The 26,045-nt window shown below is 32.6% G+C and overlaps 1 protein-coding gene across 2 annotated transcripts in view; it reads left to right on the top strand.

Annotated features, from left to right (window-relative positions):
* The window catches only part of LOC129227252 (prolyl endopeptidase FAP-like), a 129,027-nt gene that overhangs the window by 48,057 nt on the left and 54,925 nt on the right, over positions 1–26,045 (top strand). Inside the window, exon 1 of one of the 2 annotated variants that reach the window (XM_054861770.1) lies at positions 1,316–1,507. The exons of the other annotated variant lie outside the window; for it this stretch is intronic. Within the exon in view, the coding sequence (XP_054717745.1) occupies positions 1,478–1,507 (30 nt within the window). The 5' untranslated portion in view covers positions 1,316–1,477. Of the gene's footprint in view, positions 1–1,315; positions 1,508–26,045 lie in introns of those variants that run through there. 2 annotated transcript variants of the gene reach the window in all.

Raw genomic sequence — 26,045 nt, 5'->3', positions numbered from 1 at the left:
GCTACAAAAACTGCTAAAGGTGATGGTGATGTATTTGAAGCTTACATCAAAGAAAATCATAAAGTGTTATATAGATCTAATGCTGGAAGTTGATGATACAAATTAAAAAAATACTGCTAATTTGCAAGTTCGAATAGAATTAGTGACTTTTTATTGGCCTGGTGCAGATGATGTTAAAATAATTCCTGAGGATGATGTGATATTGGTTCTTTCTTAGCCAACTTTAAATAGACGCAGCCATTTATGTTTTTTTTTTTTTTTTTTTTTTTTTTCACCTTAAAGTTTTGGCTAATTTACCAAAATTGATCTTAATCAACTGTATTACGTTTATTCAGCACACCTTTATATCTAAAAGGAAAGTATGTACCTATAGGCTTCCAATAAATTTCACGGACGTAATTGTTTTGTTTTAAAATTTTCTGTCATACAGATTTAAAAGACAGTAATAAGTGGATTAATTTGCAAAAAAATAAATCATTCTAAAAATGTACATACTTTATCAAGTAAAACCCTTTTAACCCTTTGTTATATATGCTTCATTTGAATTTAAATAAAATGGGAGTGGCCCACTTACCCCTTATTATGTTAGTGGAACACCCATCTGATTTTTTTAAAAATGTAATCGTTAATAATATTAAAAGCATTATTTTAGAAAATAATGATGAACTTTTGTTTATTAATAACATCCAAGTTAAAATAAGACAATAAGTTTAAATTTTATTGTTTCAAAACTTTGGTGTAAGGTTTCAAAAACAAACTGTTCTCAAAAGGGGTCCCACTCATCCCAACCATCCCTATATATTACTTCAAATTAAAATTAGGCATGGATATTTTAAATAACATGGATGTTCGCTAGCTCCGACTTTTGGCTTTCTCAAGGAAGAAGTAGAGGGCGATAGGCGTCAGTCCTTCTCTAAAAGGTAGCGATGGGCCCAAAAACGTTGGAAACCGATCTAGAAGAAGTGGTCAGCAATGTCGCCGCTACTAATGGCCACAGGCAACTCCAGAATTTTCTCAACTCCGCCCCTTAATGATGATAAAATCGATTTTAAATTTTGCTTTGAAAACTACCAAACATTCCCTTCCATTGATGACAAACAGTGAACAAATTGATTTCTCATTAAAATGGACTGACGTTTCCCCGAACCTTGTGACTCGCTCGGGGAAACGTTTACTTAAATGTCTGATAAGCATAAAGCACCAGGTTTTGAATGCTTTCGCTTTGTTTGACAACGTAGCAGCTGGCATTTCTGGGAAGATAACTATGCAATGGCAATGATGCTTATCGTTTCATTGGGATGTCTGTAATCTCCATTTTTGTGCCATTTGTCAGGCACACGCACCTTCTAAACTGCGCTTCAACAATTTATGTCCCACGTGATAATCATTGTCGCCAGAAATATATACTGCGTTCTATTTTATTGTAATTTAGATTTAGTTACGGACAATTTTAATTGTGGAGTTTGTGTGTGGAAGTATGGCTGTCCGTGAAAGCGTCAGTAAAACGGTAAGCGTTTTGAGAAAAAAAAAAATTATGTTTGAGACATTGTTGACCTCGCCTTATATTGCCGCATTTTGGGTTACTCTGTTAAACCTGTCTTAGGCTCTGTGTTAGAATTCTTTAGCAACATTTAATTTTTCCTCCTGATAAAGAACTTGGTTCAAAAGTAGGGAATAATCATTAACATAGAACATGCTAAATGGACTAAAAAATGTCACTACAAGAATTGCTGTCGTCATTTTTACTCTTCGTGCTTTCATTTCACATTTTGCTTCTGTATTTATTTGGCTGATTATTTTACATTTTGGAACTTTAAATTTTAGTTAGCAGTGTAATTATTATTTTTATTATTTTCCTTTTTAATGGCATGATTTAATATTTAGGTTATTATTCTATTATTCACTAGAAAGTTGCCCGTCAAGGTATGATGGGTGAAAATTGCTTCTACATTTTAACGAAGCAATTACCTGTTTGGTGATATTTTTATAGTTGAAATTTTAACCCAACTCCAGTGGATTAACCCTAAACTCCAGTGAGTAGATAACGTTCATTGTTTACCACGTTTTCTTTTCTTCATTCTCCTAAAATAACAGTCTTACCAGTAAACAGTTCAGTTACCTTATCCAGTTCAGCCTTGTCAAAATAAAGCATTTCCCTGCATGTCAAGCATTGTCAAAAAATATAATTTATCATTCTGTGTCGCGAGTTTCATTGTTGATGATGTCAGTGTTACTCAAACATTTGCTATTAGGATCATATGAGAATTTTAACGGAGGGTTTTAAATTTCCTTTAAAATATGAGGACTTTAACGGATATATGAGGGTTTTAACGGACCTATTAGCTACTTAAATGGTCTTGTTTTGATTTGAAATAAAAAGTTTCACTTACATTTTATCAGCATTGTTTTTGGAAACAGTTGACACGCAGACAAGCTCTTTGCTTCATTAGTTTGGCGATTTTTTTTCCTAAATAAACCATGTTTTTCACTTCAAAAGCTTTTTATCAAATGGCGATGCTTATCATTTATCTCTCCATGTTCAAAAAAAAAATCCCGCTGCCACCGTCTTTGTTTGGGACAATTTCTGCCATTAGCAATTTAAACTCTCACCAATCAAAATCTTTAATCCACAAAAAGCCCAGCAACGCATGTTTTAGGGTGCATTAACGAGCTTTTTGGTATTGGCTTGTAGTAGTTTTTCTTGAGATCCAACAACGAGGGGGTAACACTTTCAGCTTATTATCCTAGCTCTTACCTTAACTGAGGGCTCCTAAACCCTATTGTGAGTATTGAATCACAAACGCATTCCTTCAAAGATCACGAATAAATGTCATTTCTGCAGATACTACCGTTTACTTGCCAACTTCAGAATAGCTCGATGTTCTCTAGATCAGGGGGTTCTCAACATTTCAAGCTCTGCGTCCTCCTTTGAACACTGATGAAAGGTAACGCCCTCCTAACATATCCACTAAAGTGGGACATTTTCTTAAGTTCTGAGCAGAACGCGTTTAGAGATAACGTCCTAGGTTCATTGAAAAGTTTTTCTAAATCATGCTGTACAGCATCACCTACCAGAGCTACTAGTACCACAGAATATATCTTTGCTAGTACTATCTCTTGCACCAAGACAGAGCAGAGTTTCCAATACTATTTGTATTCTGATTGCCTCCAATTTTTTTATTTTGCCACTTACATTCCTTTTGCTTCTTACTGCCTCATATGTGATCAATACAAGTATAGTTCAATCGGAAAATCAGAACTATTTAATAAAGACTGGTTAAGATTGCTGACATCGGATTTAAAATGAAAATATAAATAAGTACATCTGAAAGATAAGGATGAAAACTGCACTAAAAACCTCAAAAAGGCAAAATCTAAAAGATTTACATGCAACCACCAGGGTTCGAAAATATCTTGATATTTTCGAAAATATCCGATATTTTGATATATATCGGATATTTTAATATATATCCGATATTTTCAATAAGCACAAACTAAAGTATTCGCAATAGTGAATGCAACCTCAAATCACTCTTTATTTTCTTATATCATTATTACAATATGTAGACTTAAAATTAAGGTTTCTTTAATTACATATATATAACAATTCATTTTACGTTTTTATCAATTTTAATGTAGTTAATTTAGCATTAGCTACTTTACTTGTTTTTCTTCTGTTAGCTACTTGTACACAGAAATAAAAAATATGCATTAGTTGGTGCATAGTAATAAGACGTTTTCTTTTTTTCCTGGCCAATGTTTAACATTTAATTAGGCACTTTTAATATGAATTCAAGTTATTACACCATTAACAATTTCATGAACATAAAATAGAAGGAATATTATATTACTTAGTTACATTAATGATGCATTAATACATCATAAAAATATAGTACATAACTCTGGTTATTTTTAATAATAAATTAACAAAATTACTATGAGTAATTTTTGGTTTTATATCGATAATATCTTAGTTGAAAAGATAAATATCGAAAATATCAAAATGTCATGATTTTTTCAAAATAAATATCGGATATATATCACATATATATATATATCGATTGATATATATTGGCGAACCCTGGTCACCACACAGGTGAGCAAATCATATTTTTGCTTTTTCATTTTCTTTTTTGAAGCATTCACACCTCCCAGGTGGAGAACCCCTTTTGATGATGAGTAACGCGTGCGCAAATTTTCAATGCACTTCCTAAAGTATGCGTTTTTCCACTGCTTGAAAAACTACATTTGCTGCATAGTATCACGCGTGCTACTTGAATATCCTGTTCTTTCTTCCGAGTTGGTGTTGTTTGTGTTATAAAGGAGTCTATTTTTAATTTCTTCGTTGAAGCTGATGTTGAAACATGTTCTGACATTTCGGAATCGTGCTTTTGTTCAGAAACTGAAGTGACGAACACATAGGAATAGAAATTATACTTTGTTGAAGAACATCTACATTTGCAAAGTTATTAATTGAGGTAGCGTTAGTTCGAGCAGTGTAAATAAACAAATTGCAGCAAATGAACATTTTTTTTTTTTTTTTTTGAGAATTACTAACTGTTAATTTTCCTCACTTGATTGAAGTTGGTGGACCGGGGGGTGGGGGTTCCTTTTTGAGCTCCACCGGCCTCCGCGCGCGGATGCTCCTCCTGGGCGGTGTCGTTCGTGTCCCTCGGAATCAAATTTATTTATACCCGACTCCCTCGACTTTACGTAATCCTTTCTGGACAAAAATAGCATCCAACACACAACTTCTAGCATCTAACTCCTGATATTGATTTCAATTTTGACGTCCTGAATTCCAATTTTGTTTTTCGCAATTATGATTATGATAGGAGCCATTTGTAGAAGCAAGAAACGCAGCGAGTAGAATGGTTCTATTGCAATTCGTGATTGCGAAAAACGTAATTTGAGTTCAAGATGTCGGAATTCAAATTAATAACAGGGGCTAGATGTTATGTGCTGAATAGATTTTTTTTTTTTTAATGATTTTTCGGTACATGAATTGGCAACAGTAATTTTATTCTTCTATGAAGAGAAACAACTAATATTTTATGTTTGTCCACTGATTAGCGTGTTTACCTATTAGCGTAGCACATTTAAATCTTCCAGAATGTGTGTAGTCATCGTGCTTCAGCTTTCTGCTCCTTATGAGGATGTCACTACGACTAAATTTTGAATTTCGCTTTCTACTGGAGATGAAACACATAAGAGTCTGGAAAAGATACGTAAACGTATCATTAGGCACATTTTAACATTTTGCTAAAGCTTTGTCCCCAATTTGAACTGATTACTACCGGCGTGCCCCCATCGCAGAGGCGTGCACAAGGGAGGAGAAGAAACACCTGTTGACCCGGGCCCGAGCCAGAAGGTGGTCCAAAATTTTTAAAATAAGGGGAAATACGTGTAGGAACGAAGGGGCCAGCAATGAGCAGGGGGGGGGGCGTAAAAGTCATTTGTGACGGACCCCAAAATTTCTGTTTACGCCCCAGAGAGGTCGTAGAATAATTTCAAGGGGGGGGGTGATGAGGGTATGAAAGAAAAAATAAAATACAATGATTTATTCATTTTTTGGTCTCATTTGAATATTAAAAAACAAGGTCAGCCCTCTTATTAATTTTATGAATGTGTGATTGTGCACGCCCACCTCTCCAGATCCTGAATTACCTCAAAAACATTTTATTTGTTTCTCTGTTTTTTTTTTTTTTTTTTTAATTTCATAAGTTTTAATAATAATATGTTCAAAATAAAATTTTGTGAAGGAATGTTGAATTTTATGCGTGAAATTATCTGGGTTTTTTACTTAGTTATCCTAGTCAGCTACAAATTCCTATTGCATTAAGCACATAAGGTGGGCGTGCCCTCATACATGACCTTAGGTTTCCACTACGGTCACATTTTTTGCAAAATGCGAAAACACATCTAAATTACGAAAATGAAGCCGGGTATTTTCGCTTTCATGCTCAAAAAAGAAAAATGAAATTAAAAAAAAAAAAAGCGAAAAAATTTTGCACAATCCGAAAAAGGAATATACTGAACTTAATCTTAGTATAATTATCTTAGCAGACATGTTTAAACCACCATTAAGTTCAACAATACTTTGCGTTAACAGACATCTTGTGCCTTCTCAGTGCTAAGTGCGATTCTATTTTTTTCCCAAATTTTAAAGAAATATTTGTTTGTGCAACGACGTATGGTTTGGGGGGGGGGGGGGTATCCTCATATTTAAATGTGGAGGCAGAGCGTAAAAGATTGAGAGCCCCTGCCTTACAATTCATGATTCTTGCAATTGTAATAAGTGTAATTGAATTATATTTCCGCATCGTCTCAATCCAACCTTTGCTTCTTTTACTTCTCTAACAACTCCCTGGCGAAAAATATTTCCTTTTTACAGAGACCCTTGCTAAACCAAAAATGGCTTTTAATTATTAATTTGTTCAATTTCTGACAGTGAATCACTCCTTAAAGATTGCGTTTTATAATATTCTTTTCTTAAACATGAATCGAATTTCTGTAAGACAAAGCGTAAAATGATGAATGAATGATGAATAAAAAAAAATCAAATAAGCGAAATAAAGTTTCTATGGAATGTCGAATATTTTGAGTGCTCAAACAGCTAATTAATTAAACTAGGCGGGACTTAATTAATTTTTATTGCAGCTTTTAATTTCTCTTCCGATAATTAAGACACCGCCTGTTGTTTTGAATTTGTCACCGTAAAAAGTCCACTGCCACTTTGTCCGATCGATACTCTGCTTTCTCTGGCAGTTACGGTTAAAGAGTGCTTTTAAAGTTGAGAGTAATTAATCATGTTTTATTCTCCGGAGGAACGTGGGGAGAAAAAAGAAATGTTTCAGTCTCGTTAAAGTGTATTTTTATTTGAAAGATAATCCCCCTCGATGTTGAAACAGCATGCGAAAATATGCCATTTTTTTATACAAAAAGTTTTTTCTCTTTCTCATTAGAGTAATCAGCGTCGCTTTTACGCTTGCTCCCCGAATCAGAGCATTGTGCTTTAGTTAGATATTTTTAACTAGTTATTTTCATTAGGTTCCAAAGAAATGCTTAAATCCGAGTTAAAATTTTGGTCAAATTCACAATTGCATGTAAAAAGTTAATCATAGCTTCAACGCATGGAAGCATCAAATGATTCGCTTTGAAATTTTAAATAAGACTTTGAATTTTTTATGGCATGGGACAGTTAGCAGGTTAAAATAAGTATTGCTACTGGTCTGAAAATGTTTGTCCGCAGGTCAAAAAAGGTTGTAAAACGATGTCGATTTTTTGTTAATTCGTAATAGATGAAAAGAGGGTTATCGTTTTGTTGAAATTAATGCTAATCCTTCAGGATTTTTAATGAGAGTCATTACTGACCAGGGGTTGATTCCGACACACAAGGGTTCGCTGTGCAGCCCCTTCACAAAATTGCATGTCTTAAAATTAGAACTTTCACAAAATTTCATTTGTAAAACTAGTTTTTTCATCACTCTTAAGCTCAGTTCAATTCGACTAAAAGGAAAAATTCAGTTTAAAAACACCTACAGCTTCCAGGTCATTCCCAAAGAAAATATTTTGGCCAAGAGGATTATAGATTGGATTTGTAATAGCTAAACATGTTGCATACGATATTTAAACATACGATACATAAACATGCTGTATACGACTGGATTTTTTTTTTTTTTTTTTTTTTTAAGAAAAAAAAATGTAGAAGAAAAATGCCCCAAATAATAGTTTTTCACTTCACAAAAAGAAAAAAATTCATAAAAGCTTCTTATTTTCACAAAATGCGGACCTAAAAATAAAAACCCGGATCGACCCCTGCTGACTTACATGCACAATACATTTTTATGTTGTGGTTAATTTATGCTGAATATTTTGCGATTGGCTAAAAATTTTCTTTCACGCTATTTAATGCATCTTAATTTTTTTTTTTTTCAATCATATGCTTCTTTATTCACAAATTTTCGAACTAATATTTCACCATTCTCCATATGTCTGCTGAGTAAATGTTATACATTTGCCTCTAAATTCTCTCTTATTTTGAACGCCTAATTAGACACTGTCTCGATTTTCTTAAATATTTCCTCAAAAGTGGTCTGCTTTGGGTTTCTCAGACCATCGCTTTCCTACTTCGTCGGTTTCGGCTCATTACGGGAACCTACGACTCATGCTATTTTTACCTCTCATTTTTCTATTATTTATTACTTGTTTTTCTTTTTTCTTTGTTTTCCTGAATCTCGAACAAGTTTTGTTGGTGAAAGAATCTGGTCAGTCGCGCGAAAATTTTTCTCTCGTTGGAACGTTTCACTTACTGTCGCAGATAGTAGCAAAAAAAAACTGTTTCGTCACGTTTTCGATTGTTTGGATACTGCTTTTGTAAAAACATATCATGGTTTTCGGCTGCAAATACGAAGTAAGTGATTTTCTAATATAGTTAAGTGTCTTTTCATCCATAAGCTCACTTATTTTGCATTGAAAAGAGGGCTCTTTTAACTCCGTAACGCGTGTATGCAGTAATCTGCCATTTTCGTAAAATTATATGTTGCTATTTCTTATTTTTACAAAGTAAGTGTCTTTGTAAAATGGTTTATGCGTTTTAACTTTTGATTGTGCATTAACCGTTATTAGGAATTAACTTTCATTGATGATCTCTTGCAGATCGTCCTTAAATTTTTATTAATGCCTATGAGTGCTGATACACTACATTAAAATTTAACGCCAAAACTCTTTTACAGGGTGGCAAGAAATAACTAGGACACACATAATACAACCTAACTTTAATGCTTATGAAAATATTACGACCAAACTTTAAAATAAATATGAATACATTATTTCGTCTAATAAATTCACACAAATTTTCAAAGTGGCTACCTTTAGGATTAATACAGAGCTTTAAACGTGTCACAAAATGTTCGGCTTCAGGTCGCAACTCACTTAATGATATTTTATCCCATCTCTTGCATAAGGATTTCTTTAGCGATGCCAAAGTTTTAGGAAGTTTAGCGCACAACCTTGTCTCCAGGAAACTTCTTGCATTGTTGTACTGCGTCAACGACCCCAATCTAATGGTTTGGGGTGGGATATGTGCTAGTTTGAATGTATCACTTGTTTTTGTTGATCAGGGGATAAAATTAGTCAAGAAACATAACGCAAACGCATTTTGGAAGATGTTGTCTTACCGTGGTTGCAAAAGTTCTTTGGAAGCAAAAGATGGGGCCTTGCAACAAGATTCCACACCTGCACACAGAGCAAAAGGCACTCTGATACTTTCTTGCACAAAGACTGGTACAAGAAAACATTTTCCGAACTGCATTGGAGCTCAAGAATAGCCATCGTCTTCCCCAGATTTGAACCCAATGGATTATTCTGTTTGATCCATCTTGGAAACAAGGATGTGCTAAACCTCATAAAACTTTGGCATCCCTAAAAGAAATCCTTATGCAAGGAATGGGATAAAAAATCAGTAAGTGAGTTGCGGCCCAGAGCCGAAAATTTATGACACGTTTAAAGTTCTGTATTAATTTAAAGGTAGCCACTTTGAAAATTTGTGTGAATTTATTAGCCGAAAAATTGTATTCATATTTATTTTTAAGTTTGGTCGTAATATTTTCATTAGCATTAAAGTTACAGTGTGTTATGTGTGTCTAAGTTATTTTTTGTCATCCTGTATATAAATGTAATGCTCTTAACGCAACAATTTAACGCTGTCATTCCTTTGCTAAAATATCAGCTTACTACTAAATTTAATGTTAATAAGAATGACATCTGAAATTGTCAATCGATTTGCAACTTAAGTACTCCGTTTGACTTAACGTATTGAAACGGCTGTGAAATGAAAGATTAGAGGCGAAAATTCCAAAGTAGTCATTAAATTTCCGAAATGATATCGAAATACGGCTTAGGCAAAGTTAATTTAAAATGTCGCTTCGGTAAAATTTCAATAATTGACGCTTAAAGTAATTTGTTTTGAAATGTTGCTTAATTGTGTTGTAGAAATTGAAATTTTAATGCTACTGTTCAAAATGGGCATGATTTAAATCTAGATTTAAATCAGTTGATTTTTTTTAATCATTGATTTAAACCATTGGATTTAAATTAGTTGATTTTTTGAAAAAACTATTGATTTAAATCATTTTTTAGTTTGGACATAATTTTTAAAAATTCAAAAAGTTTTGGATAAGAATCAAATAGGTAAATACCATGAAAGATGCAAAGCCCCTCTGTCTTAAATCGAAATGAAATTTCAATTAATATGGGTGAAAATTATGAAGGTTTGGAATTTATCAAAGAAATATGTCCAATCCTTGTCAGAATTGTTGCCGATTTCCAAGCAAGAAGTGATCCATTTCAAAAATTAGCATTGATTGATAAAAATGTAACAGATACAATAACCGCTTATGGCTGGGGTTCATTTTATGCAATGGGAGGTAGAGAGCATCACAGAACCAGAAATCCAGTTTATACACCAAATAAGAACAGCCGTAGCTTCATCTGCTGGAATAGAAGGACAGTTTTTAATTTTGGTTTTGTTCATTCTAGCCTTCGTGGCAATTTCGGAGTGGACAAAGCATCAAAACTAACGTTTTTATACAAACAATTAAATCCTCAGAATTCATTTTTTTAAATGTTGTATGGATTGTGATTTTTTTTCCTTTTAATAAAAGTTTTACATTAAATAAAATATTTAATTTGTTCTTTAAAATTCCCTTAATTATCCTATAACAAAAAAGAAAAAAATAGGATGCCTTTAAGTTAAAATTTAGAAAAAGTAAATATTTAAATTTAAATAGAATATTTTGTGTAGATTCTTTCTATTTGAGTGGAATATTCCATATATTAAAGTTTATTTTTTATAACAAAATGTTCTACGAATTTTTCAAAAAATATGTAAATATAATAGAAAAAATCAAATTTAAAAAAATCTGATTTAAGTTTTAAAAAATCCGATTTTTTTTTCAACCCTGCTACTGTTAGAGATGTTTATTGCGTTGTTTTCCTACACACACACATACCACATATATATATATATATATATATATATATATATATATATATATATATATATATATATATATATATATATATATATATATATATATATATATATATATATATATATATATATATGGTAGGTGAGGGTAAAGCCCCGCGATTTTCAGTTTTTATACCACCATGGTCAATAAAGAGCATATTTTCCCATTTTTTCAAATTAGAGTCATTGCGTGGGTTGTTACCTATAATCCTTCCAAATTATAGCTACATCTAATTAGTAATAATTGAGCAAATTACAATTTAGCAGAAAAACAAAATTGCTGGGTTTTGCCCCACAAAATGGGGTAAAACCCCGCAATGCGGATCTTTTCCCCACTCAAGATGAATGGGAATAAAAAGGGTGACTGCTTGGTAAAAACATTTGAAAAACCTCCTTGAACCATCGGTTTACTGTTATTCAGCAGTACCGAACTTAAATATCTCACACGTTTCATCTTTTTTTTTTTTTTTTTTAACTCTGTCACAAAAATAATATTTTATTCTCCACGAAAGGAGGATTAATTACCCGGGAAAAATGACAGTCGCATTATAAAAATTAGTTTAATTAACTGAGGCTATAATTTAATTGAATATCTAGTACCCAGTGCTTTAAGTGAACAGTACACTAAGTTGAGTATTCTAAAAATGTTATTGCGTCGTGGATGGAATCGTGTCCCGCTGAGGTTACGACAATTAATTAATAACGTCTTCATTTCCAATGACTCTTCCTGTGTCTCAGTACGTTTGCAGGCTTCTAGATGTTTTATGTAAAAAAAAAAAAAAAAACCTCTACATAACCTACCCCTTCTTGTCATAATATTGAAGTTATTTGAGTCACATTGTGCAGGGATAAGCTTCGAGTTATTCTCTTCAGTTTCACTCGAAATGATAGGGAAATCTGTTTCTTCTTTGAAGTTCAAAGCTTTTGTTCCATTTTTCAGAGATGTCTTCAATCGATATTTTTGAACTTAACTTTAATGTCTACCATACAGAACAAAGAGATGCCTGCAATTAAGTTACGTGCTTCATTAAGCTCGACATTTATCATGGTTCTGAATTGATTTTCTTCTGAAGGTACTAGAACAAAAAATTAAACGTACGTAAATGTTCAACAAAAAAAAAAAGAGAAAAAATTATTACATAATGAAAGCACATTTTAATTGAAATGAATGTAAGATTTTTCCTAACAAATCCTATCCAAATTAAAACTTCATGAGTAAATGTCCACCAACAATTAATTTTTTAAGTTGAATAAGTTGTACGAAACACATGTTAAACAAAATTATTAATAATATTTCGAAAAAGAGACAATTTTAAGCCGAGTGTAGAAAATCCTTGACCTTTTGGAGATGCGGGGTTTTACCCCAAAACAACTGCGGGGATTTTCCCCATTTTGTCACTTTCTGAAAAACGCGCCATGTTGCTTTTAAGCAGCCATTAGAATAACTGTTTTCACGCGAAAGTGAAGCTTTAATGTACCAGTATTAACGTGTGATTCATTGATTCTTCTTTTCAAATTCTACATTTTACTATGTTCAAATAATGTATTAGAAAAGTTAGATCAAAGTAATAAAAAACAGACTTATCCCCCTTTCTCGTCTCTGGAGTGCCTAGTCAGGACAAAATTTCATTGATCAATAGGTTTTCATAGGACAAACCCAGCACCTAGAGGTAAATTTCTTACTCCAAGGTGATCAAGTTAATATGTCGGTGCGGATTTTTACCCCACGCCGGGCTTTACCCCCACCTACCCTATATATATATATATCAGTGGCGTATCTAGCATGGGGAGAAACGGGGCGAAAGTTTGTGGTGTCATTTCCCTCCCCCCCCCCCTTTTCTAGAAACGCAAAAAAAAAGGTTTTAATATTTTATAGTAAACATGAAATTCATACAATTTCAGAAACAACCATAGGCGACTCGTACAGGGGGTTAGCCCCTCCCCCCTCTACGACTACCCCCTCACTTCCAAAAGTAAAGAGACCTTGCCCCCTCACTTTTCGGAGTTAAAATTAACGATCGATTAAAAAAAGAATTTTTACAGCTATATTTATTTGGATTACGAAAATAAAACTAAAAGTTCCAAATAGATAAGATTTATTATTATTATTAAAAACACACATATACATAATAAACAGTAAGCAAAATAAGATAAAGTTAAAACATACAACGTGAATTACAAACGGCAATCACAAAATATTAAGAAAATCTAGGTTATAGTTCAACATGAGATAAAAGTAAGAATTCAACACTAAAGAGCGCCAAAGGCACTGTCCGTAGTGTTATTAAATAAGTTTAATATGGGGTACAAACCCATAAATATGTATTAAACAATATAATATTTACAATTTTTTAAAAAAAATATCACAGCATGCACAAGTAGTAAATATTTCACTCAGAACACTAATTTGACTGTTTGACTCCTGAAAAAAAAGTAACATAATAACTCGCATTGAAACATTTCATATTATAAAAAATACAATACAAAATCCCTCCCGGTTGGCAAGTCAGTATATTTCATCAGCTAAAAGTTTATTATTGATAGAATGTCGTTATTTTGTATATATTCAGTGACCCCTTGTTTATATTTTTTGAAGTTCTCATTCCTAACATCTTCCGTTAGTTCATTAAACAGCCGCGGTGCCAAGAAAAAGAATTGCTTTTTAATAATCGTTTTATTTGGTTTTATAACTTTATATTGTTTACCTGAAATTCGAGTATTATATTGTTTTTCATTAATTTCATACTAGTTATTGTTGTTATGTAAAAAATACAATTTTCTCTGTGCATATATTCCTCTGATAATATAGATTTTCTTTTATTCTTATAAAATAGTATCGTTTTTATTAAATTCATGTTTAATAAATGGATTTGTCTCGTATTATTTCAAAAAATGAGGAACTTTTGATAAGAAAGGGGGAGTCTACGGTGGGGTCAATCTCTCCGATTTCCTAGGTCACATTCCACATTTTTCAGAGGTCACTCAATCGACATTGTAGCTCTCAGAACCAGGGTTCGTTGATTTAAATCATGATTTAAATCAAGTGATTTTTTAAAAAAAATCATTGATTTAGTCAAATGATTTGAATCAAGTGATTTTTTTTAACAAACTCATTCATTAAAATCAGTTTATTTTATTTTAAAATTAATTTTGCATTTTTACAATGTGTTGCTATAAATTTAACTACACTGTATTGCACAATCTGCACTGTAAAAACGATTCAGAAATGTTCCTGGAAAATAATAGGCAGATGATGTGCCCAATTTCTACCAGTAACATATGTCGCAAAAACCAGGAACATTTCCCGCTAAAATTCAGTAACCTTCCAGAAAAATCCTCAAATCTTCCCGTTTAAAGCCAGTCGTGTCTCTGGAACTTCAGAATAGTCTTAAGAAGGGTTAATATAACTACTTGGAACCTTCCTGATTTATCAAGCCAGTTCCAAAAGTTGAATTGCAAACATGGCCAAAGCTAAGCCAGAATTGCAACAAAGTGTCAAGCATCTCACTTGATTGCAATTCTTACAAAGCTACGCAGCCCATACTTATTCGCTCCCTTTGGGAGAGTAGTCAGCATGGGCGAACCTCAATCGAGTGGTAACCGATACACCTAATAAATACTCTCAGTTAATCTTTAAACTGGGAGCTAAAAGTATTTTTTTACGACAGAGAGAAGTTTGGATTCGGACAACTTGTAGCAATTCAGGAAACTTTTTGACAATGATACTTGATTTTTGCAGGAAGTGGATAAAAACTATTGAAATCCCGAAACGTTACAAGGAAATACTCAGTAACGATTCGGAATTTTTTTACAGTGTGAACTTTAACAGGTAAAACTACATGGATCTCACTTTCTGTGTGTGAAACTGATTTATACTCTTGCAATATTGCTTTTACTCCGAAAATACAGTTTAATTCAGTACAGAACCAAATAAAAATTTGCAATTTCTCTTATAAGAAAAGTAATTGCTCAACATTATTCTTTTGAACTAAAACGTACATGATGATGGAAACCTTATTTTTAAGCAAAGCATAAAACAAAATCACTTCTTAGCTAAGTATTATGACATATTTATAAATCTTAAAAATGTGTTAAATAGTTAGAGAACTTATCTTAGTTTTAAAAGTTAGCTGAATGAATTAATCTATTCAATGAAATATGTTATGTTTATAAATGTAAAGTAATCAGAATAAATTGTAAAAAAAAATGGTTCTAGCTTCCCCAGTAGATGTAATAGCTTTTGGCGCTTGCTTGACTTGCAATACATCCACTGGACAAGCTAAAAATAATGTTTCACGTTTCATTTCGGCATACCTATGCAACTGTCCGATTCCTCCTGAAGTCCCATTCTTCCCAACTCTCCCTTATTTACATTAAAAAAAAAAACAAAGATAATATTTAAAAACTGGAAAATCGCCCGTCAAGGTATGATGGGTGAAAATTGCTTCTACATGTAAACGAAGCCATAATCCCGTTTGGTGATATTTTGATAGTTGAAATTTTAACCATAACTCCAGTGAATTAACCGTAAAATCCAGTAGATAGCGTTCATTGTTGACAATTTTTACGTTTCTTCATTATTATCCTAAAATGCCAGTCTTACCAGTAAAACAGTTAAGTGTCCGGATCGAGTTCAGCCTTGTCACAATAAAGTCTTTCCCTGCATGTTAAACATTACTAAAACGCATCATCAAATTACCATGCCGTGGCGCGAGTTTCATTGTTGAAACTCGCGGGTTACTCGATCATTGCCTAATATATATATGAGGGTTAATTTTCATCTATTCTCGTCCAACGAAAACATGACTCCAAAATAGAACCACAACAACAGTTTGTGTTTGCGGGAACTAATGTGAACGTTGACCTTTTCATAAAACCAACGTTAGTTCCAGGTAACTGCCTCCATTCGCTTTCTTCTGAGTATTTTCTCGCCGGAGGAAAATTTTTCGAATTTCAAATAGATCATTTTTCCTTCTCCTCCGGGAAGAAACTGAAGTAGTCAACACCGTTAGGAGATGGTGCGTGTAACCCGAGATAACTCGCAACGGGAGGGAATTAATGAAGTTCATCTCTGCAGATTGCTTTTTCGAAACGTGATGCCGACCTGCGAAGATTTGTCGAAATAAACGATTATTAAAACGAAACAACACTGATGTAGAATTTTATTGATCAATTTAGCTCTTGTAACTCGGCCTCTAACTAGAGCCATGTTTGTAAGTTTATATAAATAAAAAAGAGGACCAGACAGACATTGTTCTGTTCAAACTTTGCAAATTGATAAGTTAAAAAATTTCAACAAACTATCAAATGTTTGGACCCTGGACTGTTTTGTTGAAAAAAATATGTAAAAAAAAAATTTTTTTTGAAGATACATGGTGCCACTATGCGTACATTTATTACGACATGAATTATCTAATGATAATAATTGCCGATGTAACCCGCGAGTTTCAACAATGAAACTCGCGCCACGGCATGATAATTTGATAATATGTTTTGGTAATGATTAACGTGCAGGGAAAGGCTTTATTTTGACGAGGCTGAACTCGATCCGGTCACTGAACTGTTTTACTGGTGAGACTGCCATTTCAGCGGAATGAAGAAACCAAAACAACTAACGCTATCTACTGGAGTTTAGGGTTAATCCATCGGTGTCAGGGATTCATACCATGACGGCCAATTTTCTAGTCTAATGATAATAGTGATCAATCTGATAACAATACCAACTTTCTATGGATGAAACGAAAGATGAGAGGAGAAGAGGAGATGTGTACTACACAAGAACGTCAAATATTCGAAAAGTCGGAAATCCCAATGCACTCCAATGACGTTTTAATAAATTTTCCTTTACGTTCAGTAAACAATAAGAGCTTATTTTTGTTATTTTTTTAAATGTAATCATATATTGTAGCGTATGTTATGTGCATATGATCACTTATTTATTTGATTAAATGACATACTATTTTCCTTAACGGTACGTTTTTAGTTATTTTCGAAAATCTGACATTTGAAAATCCGAACTACCTATGGTCGCAACTAGTTCGGATTTTTGACGTTCCGTAAAACGGTACAACTTTGTGCCAAGGGGGCAACAGTGGGCCACTGTTGCCATGGCGATGATTTTGCTCTTTAGTAGCCTCTTTTTTGAACTAACGAGCTCCAAAAAAAAAAAAAAAATCACCGGGTAGTGTAACCATTTAGGTAGCTAAAGACGCTTCATCGGAGATTGCCATTGTTTTTGTATGCCTTAGATAGCTTAGTCGTTCTGAGTGCGTGATTCTACTCACTCGTGGAAGAACCAAAAGTCTCCTTTGGGCAGACCACTTATACTGTTTTCCAAGATCTGGTAAATTCAGATCTGCTTTACTAATTTGTCAGTTATTAATTAAGCCGCTTGTTGACTTAAAATGTTTCGTAGTTTTCACAAGTTCTCAACATTTATCGAAAATGAGAATGTGGGGGTACAACAATGGGCCACCTATTTTTCACGGTTTTTAGTGGCTTGGAGCTTCATTTTATTCTCTGTAGGGATTGCTTTCGTCATATTTTGTGTTATTTATTGTAAATAATGGTAAGAAAAGACAGAAGAAGGCTTGGGAGTCACCCTATCGCCCGTACTCATGAGTCCGTACTAGGAGTTTTTGAAGAAGGTGCTGACTGTAATCCAGACGAAATACAAACTGAGATAATTTTTACAAATTATTTATTTTGATGAGATTTGGAATAAGAAATGTGATTTCGCATTTTAGTTTTCAAAAAATGTTTTTGATCTCGTTTAAAATTTGTCAGACCAACATATTTTCTGAGACCTGTGTATAGGTAGGTAGTCCTAGTCTTTAGTTAGTGAGATTTTTCTAGTTTTCAAATATTTCTATGTAAAAACCTAGGCAGATAATAAAGAACGTTATCTACGTTTACCATGTTAAAATTTATTAATCACTCAGAAGGATAAGTGATGATTAAGTCTTAAAAAATGGGGAAAAAAAGGTAAATGATGGACTAAAAAATTTTTTTATACAGTTTCAAGCAGAGGACAACGTGTAGTCTCAGACAGCAGTAGGCTAGATCAAGTTTTCACTGTTTTCTAGGTTAAAATGAGGTGGCCCATTGTTGTACCCCGTGGGGGTGCAACTATGGGCCACGGATAAAAAAATTCCCCTTCCTCTTCTTTCCAACTTAGATTTTTTTTTTTTTTTCGTTCGAAAGACGAGATGTATATAGCTCGTAGTTGGATTATTTTATGGTTCTACTTTTTTTTTATTTTTAACACTTAGAATGTTTGACATTTTAAACTTCAAAAATATCGAAAATCATTCAAAATAATATTTTTTCAAATTAAAGTTGTTCTCCCCCCCCCCCACCTCCCTCCCGCTGCATTTTCCACCATGCTAAATTTTTATCAAAAGTAAAATGCGTAAAAATACGCTTGACTAAGTTTTTAAGTCTTATTTCAGATCTTCAATGCGTGAAATACGCTTGTAGAAGCGTTAAAAATTTCTCTAGCGACAAGACTACTTCTTCCTCTGGATCTCTGACAGCGAGCTTTCTCAAGAAAGTATAATGCATTTAGACGTACAACGGCTATTCATTCCGTTTCCCAGTTTCATTTCAATCGATGAAACAATTCAAGGTGATCACGTTCTTGATACATCGATCCAGGTCAAGAACTCCTCCTTTCTTCCTTGATATGAATTCCATATTTTGTAATCTCTTTGTTGTTGAAAAGATCCTGAAATTTATGCGCAGAATTCATTGTGTATCATTAACGTGCTATTTATAAGCCTTAATTAGTTTACAGCTGATAACACGCTATAACTTGTTTTGAACATCAGATGATTTGCTTAAAAATGGCATCAATCGTTCTGCAGTCGAACGTCAAAAATCCGAACTCACTCTTATGAAGTTTTAATAAATTTCCTTTTGGTGGAGGAGGGAAATGGGGAGGGGCCCGGGAAAGTCATTTGTGATCGGCCCCAAAATTTCTGTGCACGGCCCTGCCTGTACCGATTAAGGAAAATTCTTTTTTTTTTTTTTGGTTTGAAACGGTATACTTCCCCGGCGCGGCGGTTTAATGGTAATCAAGTTCGGGTTTCATGAAATTAAGGGAACTCTTCAAATATACTCAGATTTAAAGTGAGTTGTACTTTATTAACTTTGTATATCGTCTCACAAGTAAACCGTGTTTTGTGGTTTTTTTTCTTTAGTGGATAGGGGTTGGTCTAACTTTTCCCTTAGGTTCCAAATCTTTGATTTACCCTATCTGTTCTTAGAGAAAAGTTATGGGTAAAAAATAATAAATTTCATGTAATTTCCCTCACGAACGATTAAATATAAAACCCATTGTTTAAAAAAATGCCATAAAACAAAGGTATGTGTTTTTTTACCCATAGTTAAAGAAAGTACTAAAAAACATTATTATTAAGAGTAATGATAATGAAAATTTTGAATCAAGGAATCTCTGAAGCAAACATAAAATTCATTCTAGTGGATTTTTTTATCTTCATCTATAATGGGGGCATTTTTGAAGAAGCGTGCGACTTTTATGACGAGTTACATGACACGTATTCTTGTGAAGCATAAATTACAATTTACAATGTTACAATTTATAATTTACAGTTTTACGACTTGCAATTTACAGTTTTTTTTTTTTTTTTTTTTTTTTTTTGTAGTTTGGGAAACCGTAAACATTTTAATGGTTCTAACTAAATACTGAATCCAGTCTATACAGGAATGAGATGTTTCTGCTAATGGCTCGTTCATCGTTTGGTTTAGTTGAAAGTTTAAGGGGTTGTAAATCAGATCGAGCTATTTCTTCAAGTCTTGACTATGCTGAGAGCTACGTTTACTCGTCCTTTCGCAGAGTTCTATTTTCCTAAATCTATGACAGCTTTATCGAGGGTTGTGTGATATGTATTATTGTGAAATATAATTTACAATGTTACAATTTTAAAATTTACAATTTTACAATTTTAAACTTAAAGTGATTTCTGTCGTTTTTTCACTGACTCTTGCATTTGCGTTCGGAAAGCAAACTTTTATAAAGTCGAACTAATAAAGAAGACAAAAATTTTTTGTACGTAGTTGCGCATTTGAAAAAGCCTTTCTTCACAGTCGTCGGAAGTACTCGAGACACTGTAGTCTATTTCTTTTTCTATGGTACTCATCTTAGTTGTTTTCAGACTCATGTGCTCGACGTTTGCTTACTCGACGTCATGTACCACATACTCTATCCTATGAACTTATAATATATTTACACCACTAAAAAGCAAAAATAAATTAATTTCAAATAAAAAAAACCGCCTTCAAAAAACACCAAGAAACTAAAAAGCAAAAAATAATCGATTACTCTTACATCCTATTCCCTACTCAAAACTAGAAATGAAATTTATTTTACAATTCCAGTACAAAAATCAACTAAACTAAACACCCAATTATAAAATAAACAGTGATTTTAATTACTATACGATGAATTATTTTAATACCTAACTAATTGATATACGATCTCTTAATTTTTAATCACCTTTTGAAGTCAGTGTCACCTATAAACGACTACCTAACCTACTGAAAACCCACCAAATTCTGAGCTAAACAATAATTTAACTAACACAAAATTAATCTTTAAAACTAAACCTAATCAATTACAATAGGTAGTAGTTTAGAGGATTTCAATTTTGAAAATTTTTGGAGGAAGATCCCTAACCACTCCTTACTTCTAAACGTCATGTAATTAACAAGACAACAAGAGCAATGAACTTACAAGATTAAAATTTATATGAACACCAAGGAGCAAAATAAATTATTTTCGTACATATTCAATTTATTATGAACGAACTATTGAGACTTCACATATTATATTGGATGAAATTTTATAATTAGGGTAGGTGAGGGCAAAGCCCCGCGATTTTCAGTTTTTATACCACCATGGTCAATAAATGGCATATTTTCCCATATTTTCAAATTAGAGTCATTGCGTGGGTTGTTACCTATAATCCTTCCAAATTTTAGCTACGTCTGATTAGTAATAATTGAGAAAATTACAATTTAGCGGGAAAACAAAATTGCGGGGTTTTGCCCCACAAAATGGGGTAAAACCCCGCAATACGGATCTTTGCCCCATTCAATATGAATGTGAATGAAAAGGGTGACTGTTTGATAAAAACACTTGAAAAACCTCCTTGAACCATTGGTTTATTGTTACTCAGCAGTACTGAACTTAAATATCTCACACATTTAATCTTTTTCTTTTTTTACTTTATCACGAAATTATTTTCTTCTCCACAAAAGGAGGATCAATTACCCGGGAAAAAAAGGACAGTCGCATTATAAAAAATAATTTAAATGCCTGAAGCTATAATTTAATTGAATACCTAGTACCCGGTGCTTTAAGTTAACAGTACACTAGGTTGAATTTTCTAAAAATGTTATTGCATCGTGGATGGAACCGTGTCCTGCTTATTTACGACAATTTATTTATAACGTCTTCATTTCCAATGACTCTTCCTGTGCTCAGTACATTTGCAGGCTTCTAGGTGTTTTATATAAGAAAAACCCTCTACATAACCTCCTCCTTCTAGTCATATTGAAGTTATCTTGGCCACATTGTGCAGGGATAAGTTTCGAGTTATTCTCTACAGTTTCACTCGAAATTATAGGGAAATTTGTTTCTTCTTCGAAGTCCCAAGCTTTTGTTCCATTTTTCAGAGATGTCTTCAATCGATATTTTTTTACCTAACTTTAATGTCTATCATACAGAACGAAGAGAAGCCTGCAATTAATGTACGTGTTTGATTAGGCTCGACATTTATCATGATTCTGAATTGTTTTTTTTTCTGAAGGTACTAGAACAAAAAATTAAAAAAAGAAGAAATTATTACATTAATGAAAGCACGTTTGAATTGAAATGAATGTAAGATTTTACCTAACAAATCTTATCCAAATTAAAACTTCATGAGTAAATGTTCACCAACAATTAATTTTTTAAGATGAATAAGCTGCACAAAACACATGCTAAACAAAGATATTAATAATATTTCAAAAAAGAGACAATTTTAAGCCGAGTGAAGAGAATCCTTGACTTTTTGGAGATGCGGGGTTTTACCCCAAAACAACTGCGGGGATTTTCCCCATTTTGTCACTTTCTGAAAAACGCCTCATGTTGCTTTTAATCAACCACTAGAATAACTGTTTTCACGCGAAGGTGAAGTTTTAATGTACCAGAATTAACATGTGATTCATTGATTCTTCTTTTCAAATTCTTCATTTTACAATGTTCGAATAATATATTAGAAAAGTTAGATCAAAGTAGTAAAAAACAGACTCATCCCCCTTTCTCGTCTCTGGAGTGCCTAGTCAGGACAAAATTTCATTGATCAATAGGTTTCCATAGGACAAACCCACCACCTAGAGGTAAATTTCTTACTCCAAGGTGATCAAGTTAAAATATCGGTGCGGGTTTTTACCCCACGCGGGGATTTACCCCCACCTACCCTATATCATTTATTCTTACTACGTTTGTACGCTTATATAATGAAATGTTTTCTTTCTTTTCTTTTTTTAATGTACTTGATAGTTTAAATTTTCCTTTTAAAAACAATATTACTATTTGGAATTAAATTAAACGGAACTCCTAACAAGCTAAGCGATATGTGTTTATGTACCTCATGTATGAAACGGCCCGCGGTAAAAGAAATTTTGTTTAATTTTTTGTGAACTTTTGTTTTATACCGAAAAAATATGAAAAGAAACTTGCAAATTTTTAGATTTTGAAGCTTTTTTTTTTCGTATAATTACGCATTGAAGTTGAAACACATAAACAAACCTATTTTCAACTTTTTATCATAAGTTTTATGCCTTTGTGCACTTTAATGCTGCTATTACCTTCAAAACCGTTTATAGAAGATAGCACTATAGCAGATACCTTAAATTGGTTTTAGATACACGTGTAGGTTTAGATACACGCCTGTAAGTAATGTTACAAAAGTAGTAAGAGGTTCGGTGGCCTAAAGAAAGACAAAGGCCCACATTTGTCATACTTTTTTAAAAAGTAATTCTACGAAAAGGTTATTTATGTGTGACGGAGAGGAAGGATTGGGGGGAGGGGGGAATTGAAATGTAAAAAAATATTTGTTGAAGTTAAATATTCGTAAGCATAGAAGATAGCAGCGGTCAAAAATTATTATTGAAGACAATTTTAATGCAGTTAGAAAAAGTCAAAGTTGTAGTGCATTTTTCTGGCAAAATATCAGTTGTTGGAATGAAATTACATTAAAAAATAGCTAGGTTCATTAACCCCTCTCGAGCTTCATTGAACGGAAGTAAGCAATTCCTAACGGTGGTTTCTCTTCAGAACAATAACTTTTCGCGGAAAATGTGCGTAAATTGGAATAAAAAATGACTCTATTGTACTTGTTGAATTCCAAGAGTTTTACTGGATACTTCATCGACGGATAAACTAAAGATGCTACTGGGCCAGTGAACCTTCCTACTTACCTTCATTCTCTTCGGCATCTCGGCATTGGGAAGGCTTTCGCATTTGGCGCTTTATTGATCTTTTTGGCCGCTTGCCTTTTAGCGTAAAAAAATACTACTGTAGACCCTCTCGATAAGGGGCATTACGAAGACTGGACATTTTGTCCCTTAAACAGAAGTGTCGTAGTCGTAGGTATTTGAACTGATGTTTGCAATATATTATCTTGGAAAAACTCTTTTATAATTAACTTGAACTATAAACATTAAAAATGAAATACTGAAAATGTTTCATATATACAAAATAAATTCAAAATTACTCAAATTTCTATGTTTATGTTTTAATAATTAAAATTTGGTCAAAAATTTAGTAATGGCAAAGTTTTGTAGTGTACAGGAATTATTTTGTACTAATTCTTTACATGCATTTGCTTCATGTCATGTAATTTACAATTAATATTCACGTTTCAAATTTCATATCCAAAACTTCTTGGTTGCTGTGCACTCTCCGTCGGCCTATTTGAATAAATTGCTAAGAGGGCAAATCATGCATGTAAATTTCAGCACAAATTTTTACAATACATGCTTGTTTCATTCAACGTATGTTTATATCAAACTTTCATCAATTACGTTTGAGAGGAAAAGTGAAACTTGAATCTCAGTAAATTCATTATTTCTTATGTACAACCCCCCCCCCCTTTTTTTTTCCTGTGTGACTGTCTTTTAATAAGAGGAAAATGCATGGAGGTCCCAATCTAAAGAGACTGTGACAAGAAAGAATGTCTCTCAAATAGAGATGTCCTTAAAAGGAGGTTCCAGTGTAATCATGGAAGTTTTTATAACAAGAAATTGAATGTATGTTAATTGTTCTGTGTGCTTTTAGCTCTTTTTAATTGTTTATTATACATTGTGCAATTTTGAGCAACAAAACTTTCAGTATTTTCTATTTTAGGTGTTATTTACTGTTTTGGAACAATATATCTTAATTTATCGAAATGTAAGCTACGAAATCTTCCAGACTACAAAAACTTACATGAATCGGTGATATGCTTCTCAAAAAAAAAAAAAAAAAACATGATATTTTTATTTTATTGATTTTTGAGAACCAATATTTTAAACACTAAACCACTTTGCTTGAATATGTTTTGATAATGATATCACTGCACCTGTTTACATAAGATAGTCTGATACTTCTCTGTAAAAAAGAGACAGGCCGGCACTTATGCGTTACGAATCGAAATGACAAAACAGAATGATACTGTCAGTTTAACCTTACCCTAAATAGAACAAATAGTACTCAAAATGTCAATTTTGAACATTAATTTTATTTAAAGTGAGTAAACTGAGAGTATTAGGCTGACAGCATTTTTCAGATTTTCTATCTAATAACGGTAACTATCTAATAAGTACTAACAAACCGCAAAATTTGCTCTTGTTTCAGTGAAAACAACTTTCCCTGTAAATGTTGTTTTTTGTGCGCTAGAGTAATCGGGCAGTGAAACGAAGCTCTCTTTTCATTTTCTCCCACTCTCTTTTCTCTCCCTTTTTTCTTTCATTATTTCATAAAAAATGTATTCACAAGATGCTGAATTCGCGATTATAAAAACGAATCTTTCACGAAATTCGCCGAATTTTATAACATAAATCAATTTTGTATGATTCAGTGTCAATGATTTAAATTAGGAAAGCACCGATAAGCAAATTGGCCGATTACCAATTAATCGGCTGTTTATAATGGGCCGATTAATCGGCAGAGCCCTTTTAATGATCATAATGATTGTTTTTTATACTACCAATTTCTCCATCATATTTTTCTCTTATAATTTCGACTTTAGAAACAATCAATAGTTTATTTCTGAGAAACGATTTATTTTTCTCCACTTTCCCTCATTTTCCTAAAATAATTCCTAAATTTCATTCAATTTCTTTCGCCAATTTTCATACTGTTAATAAAATTATAATATGTTAACTGGACATGAACAGTTGATAGCCTGTGGTCAACAGGCTATAGGAACACTTTTAATTTAAATTTATTTTTTAATTATTAATAGCAATTTAATCCAAGACTTTTACTCTGTATAAAAATTATAAGGTTATTTAAAAGCACTATGCTACGAGTAAAGGAGAAAAGTATCGACACATGAAAAAAGGTTCCAAAATTGTCTACATGTGTATATTTATTCAAAATCGAAAAAATAAATTTAAAAAAAAAAACATTTAACCATCAGTTTGTAAAAAATAGTAATAAAGTATGTACATATTTTTTAATCAAATGATATTTAATAATATTTTTTTAATCAAAAATTATTAATCTAAAGAGCAAGTTGTAAAATGTATATTTTATGTACAGTTAGTAAGAAAAAAATAACTGGGAAAGAAAAAAAAAATGTTGTTGTCAAAAGCTGGAATGGAGGTATCATAACAAAGTTAGAAAATGATCCTTTAATATTTCATTCAGTTTTACGCACTTTCTCAACTATTTGTTCTGTTTTTACTCTGTGCACTTTCATACTACATGTTATAATAATGTTTGCAGAAAATTACATTTATT

The sequence above is a fragment of the Uloborus diversus genome, chromosome 8, assembly GCF_026930045.1.
Source record: "Uloborus diversus isolate 005 chromosome 8, Udiv.v.3.1, whole genome shotgun sequence".
NCBI classification, from domain to species: domain Eukaryota; kingdom Metazoa; phylum Arthropoda; class Arachnida; order Araneae; family Uloboridae; genus Uloborus; species Uloborus diversus.
Note: the sequence above shows the minus strand (reverse complement) of the source record. Positions and strands in the feature narration are given on the sequence as shown.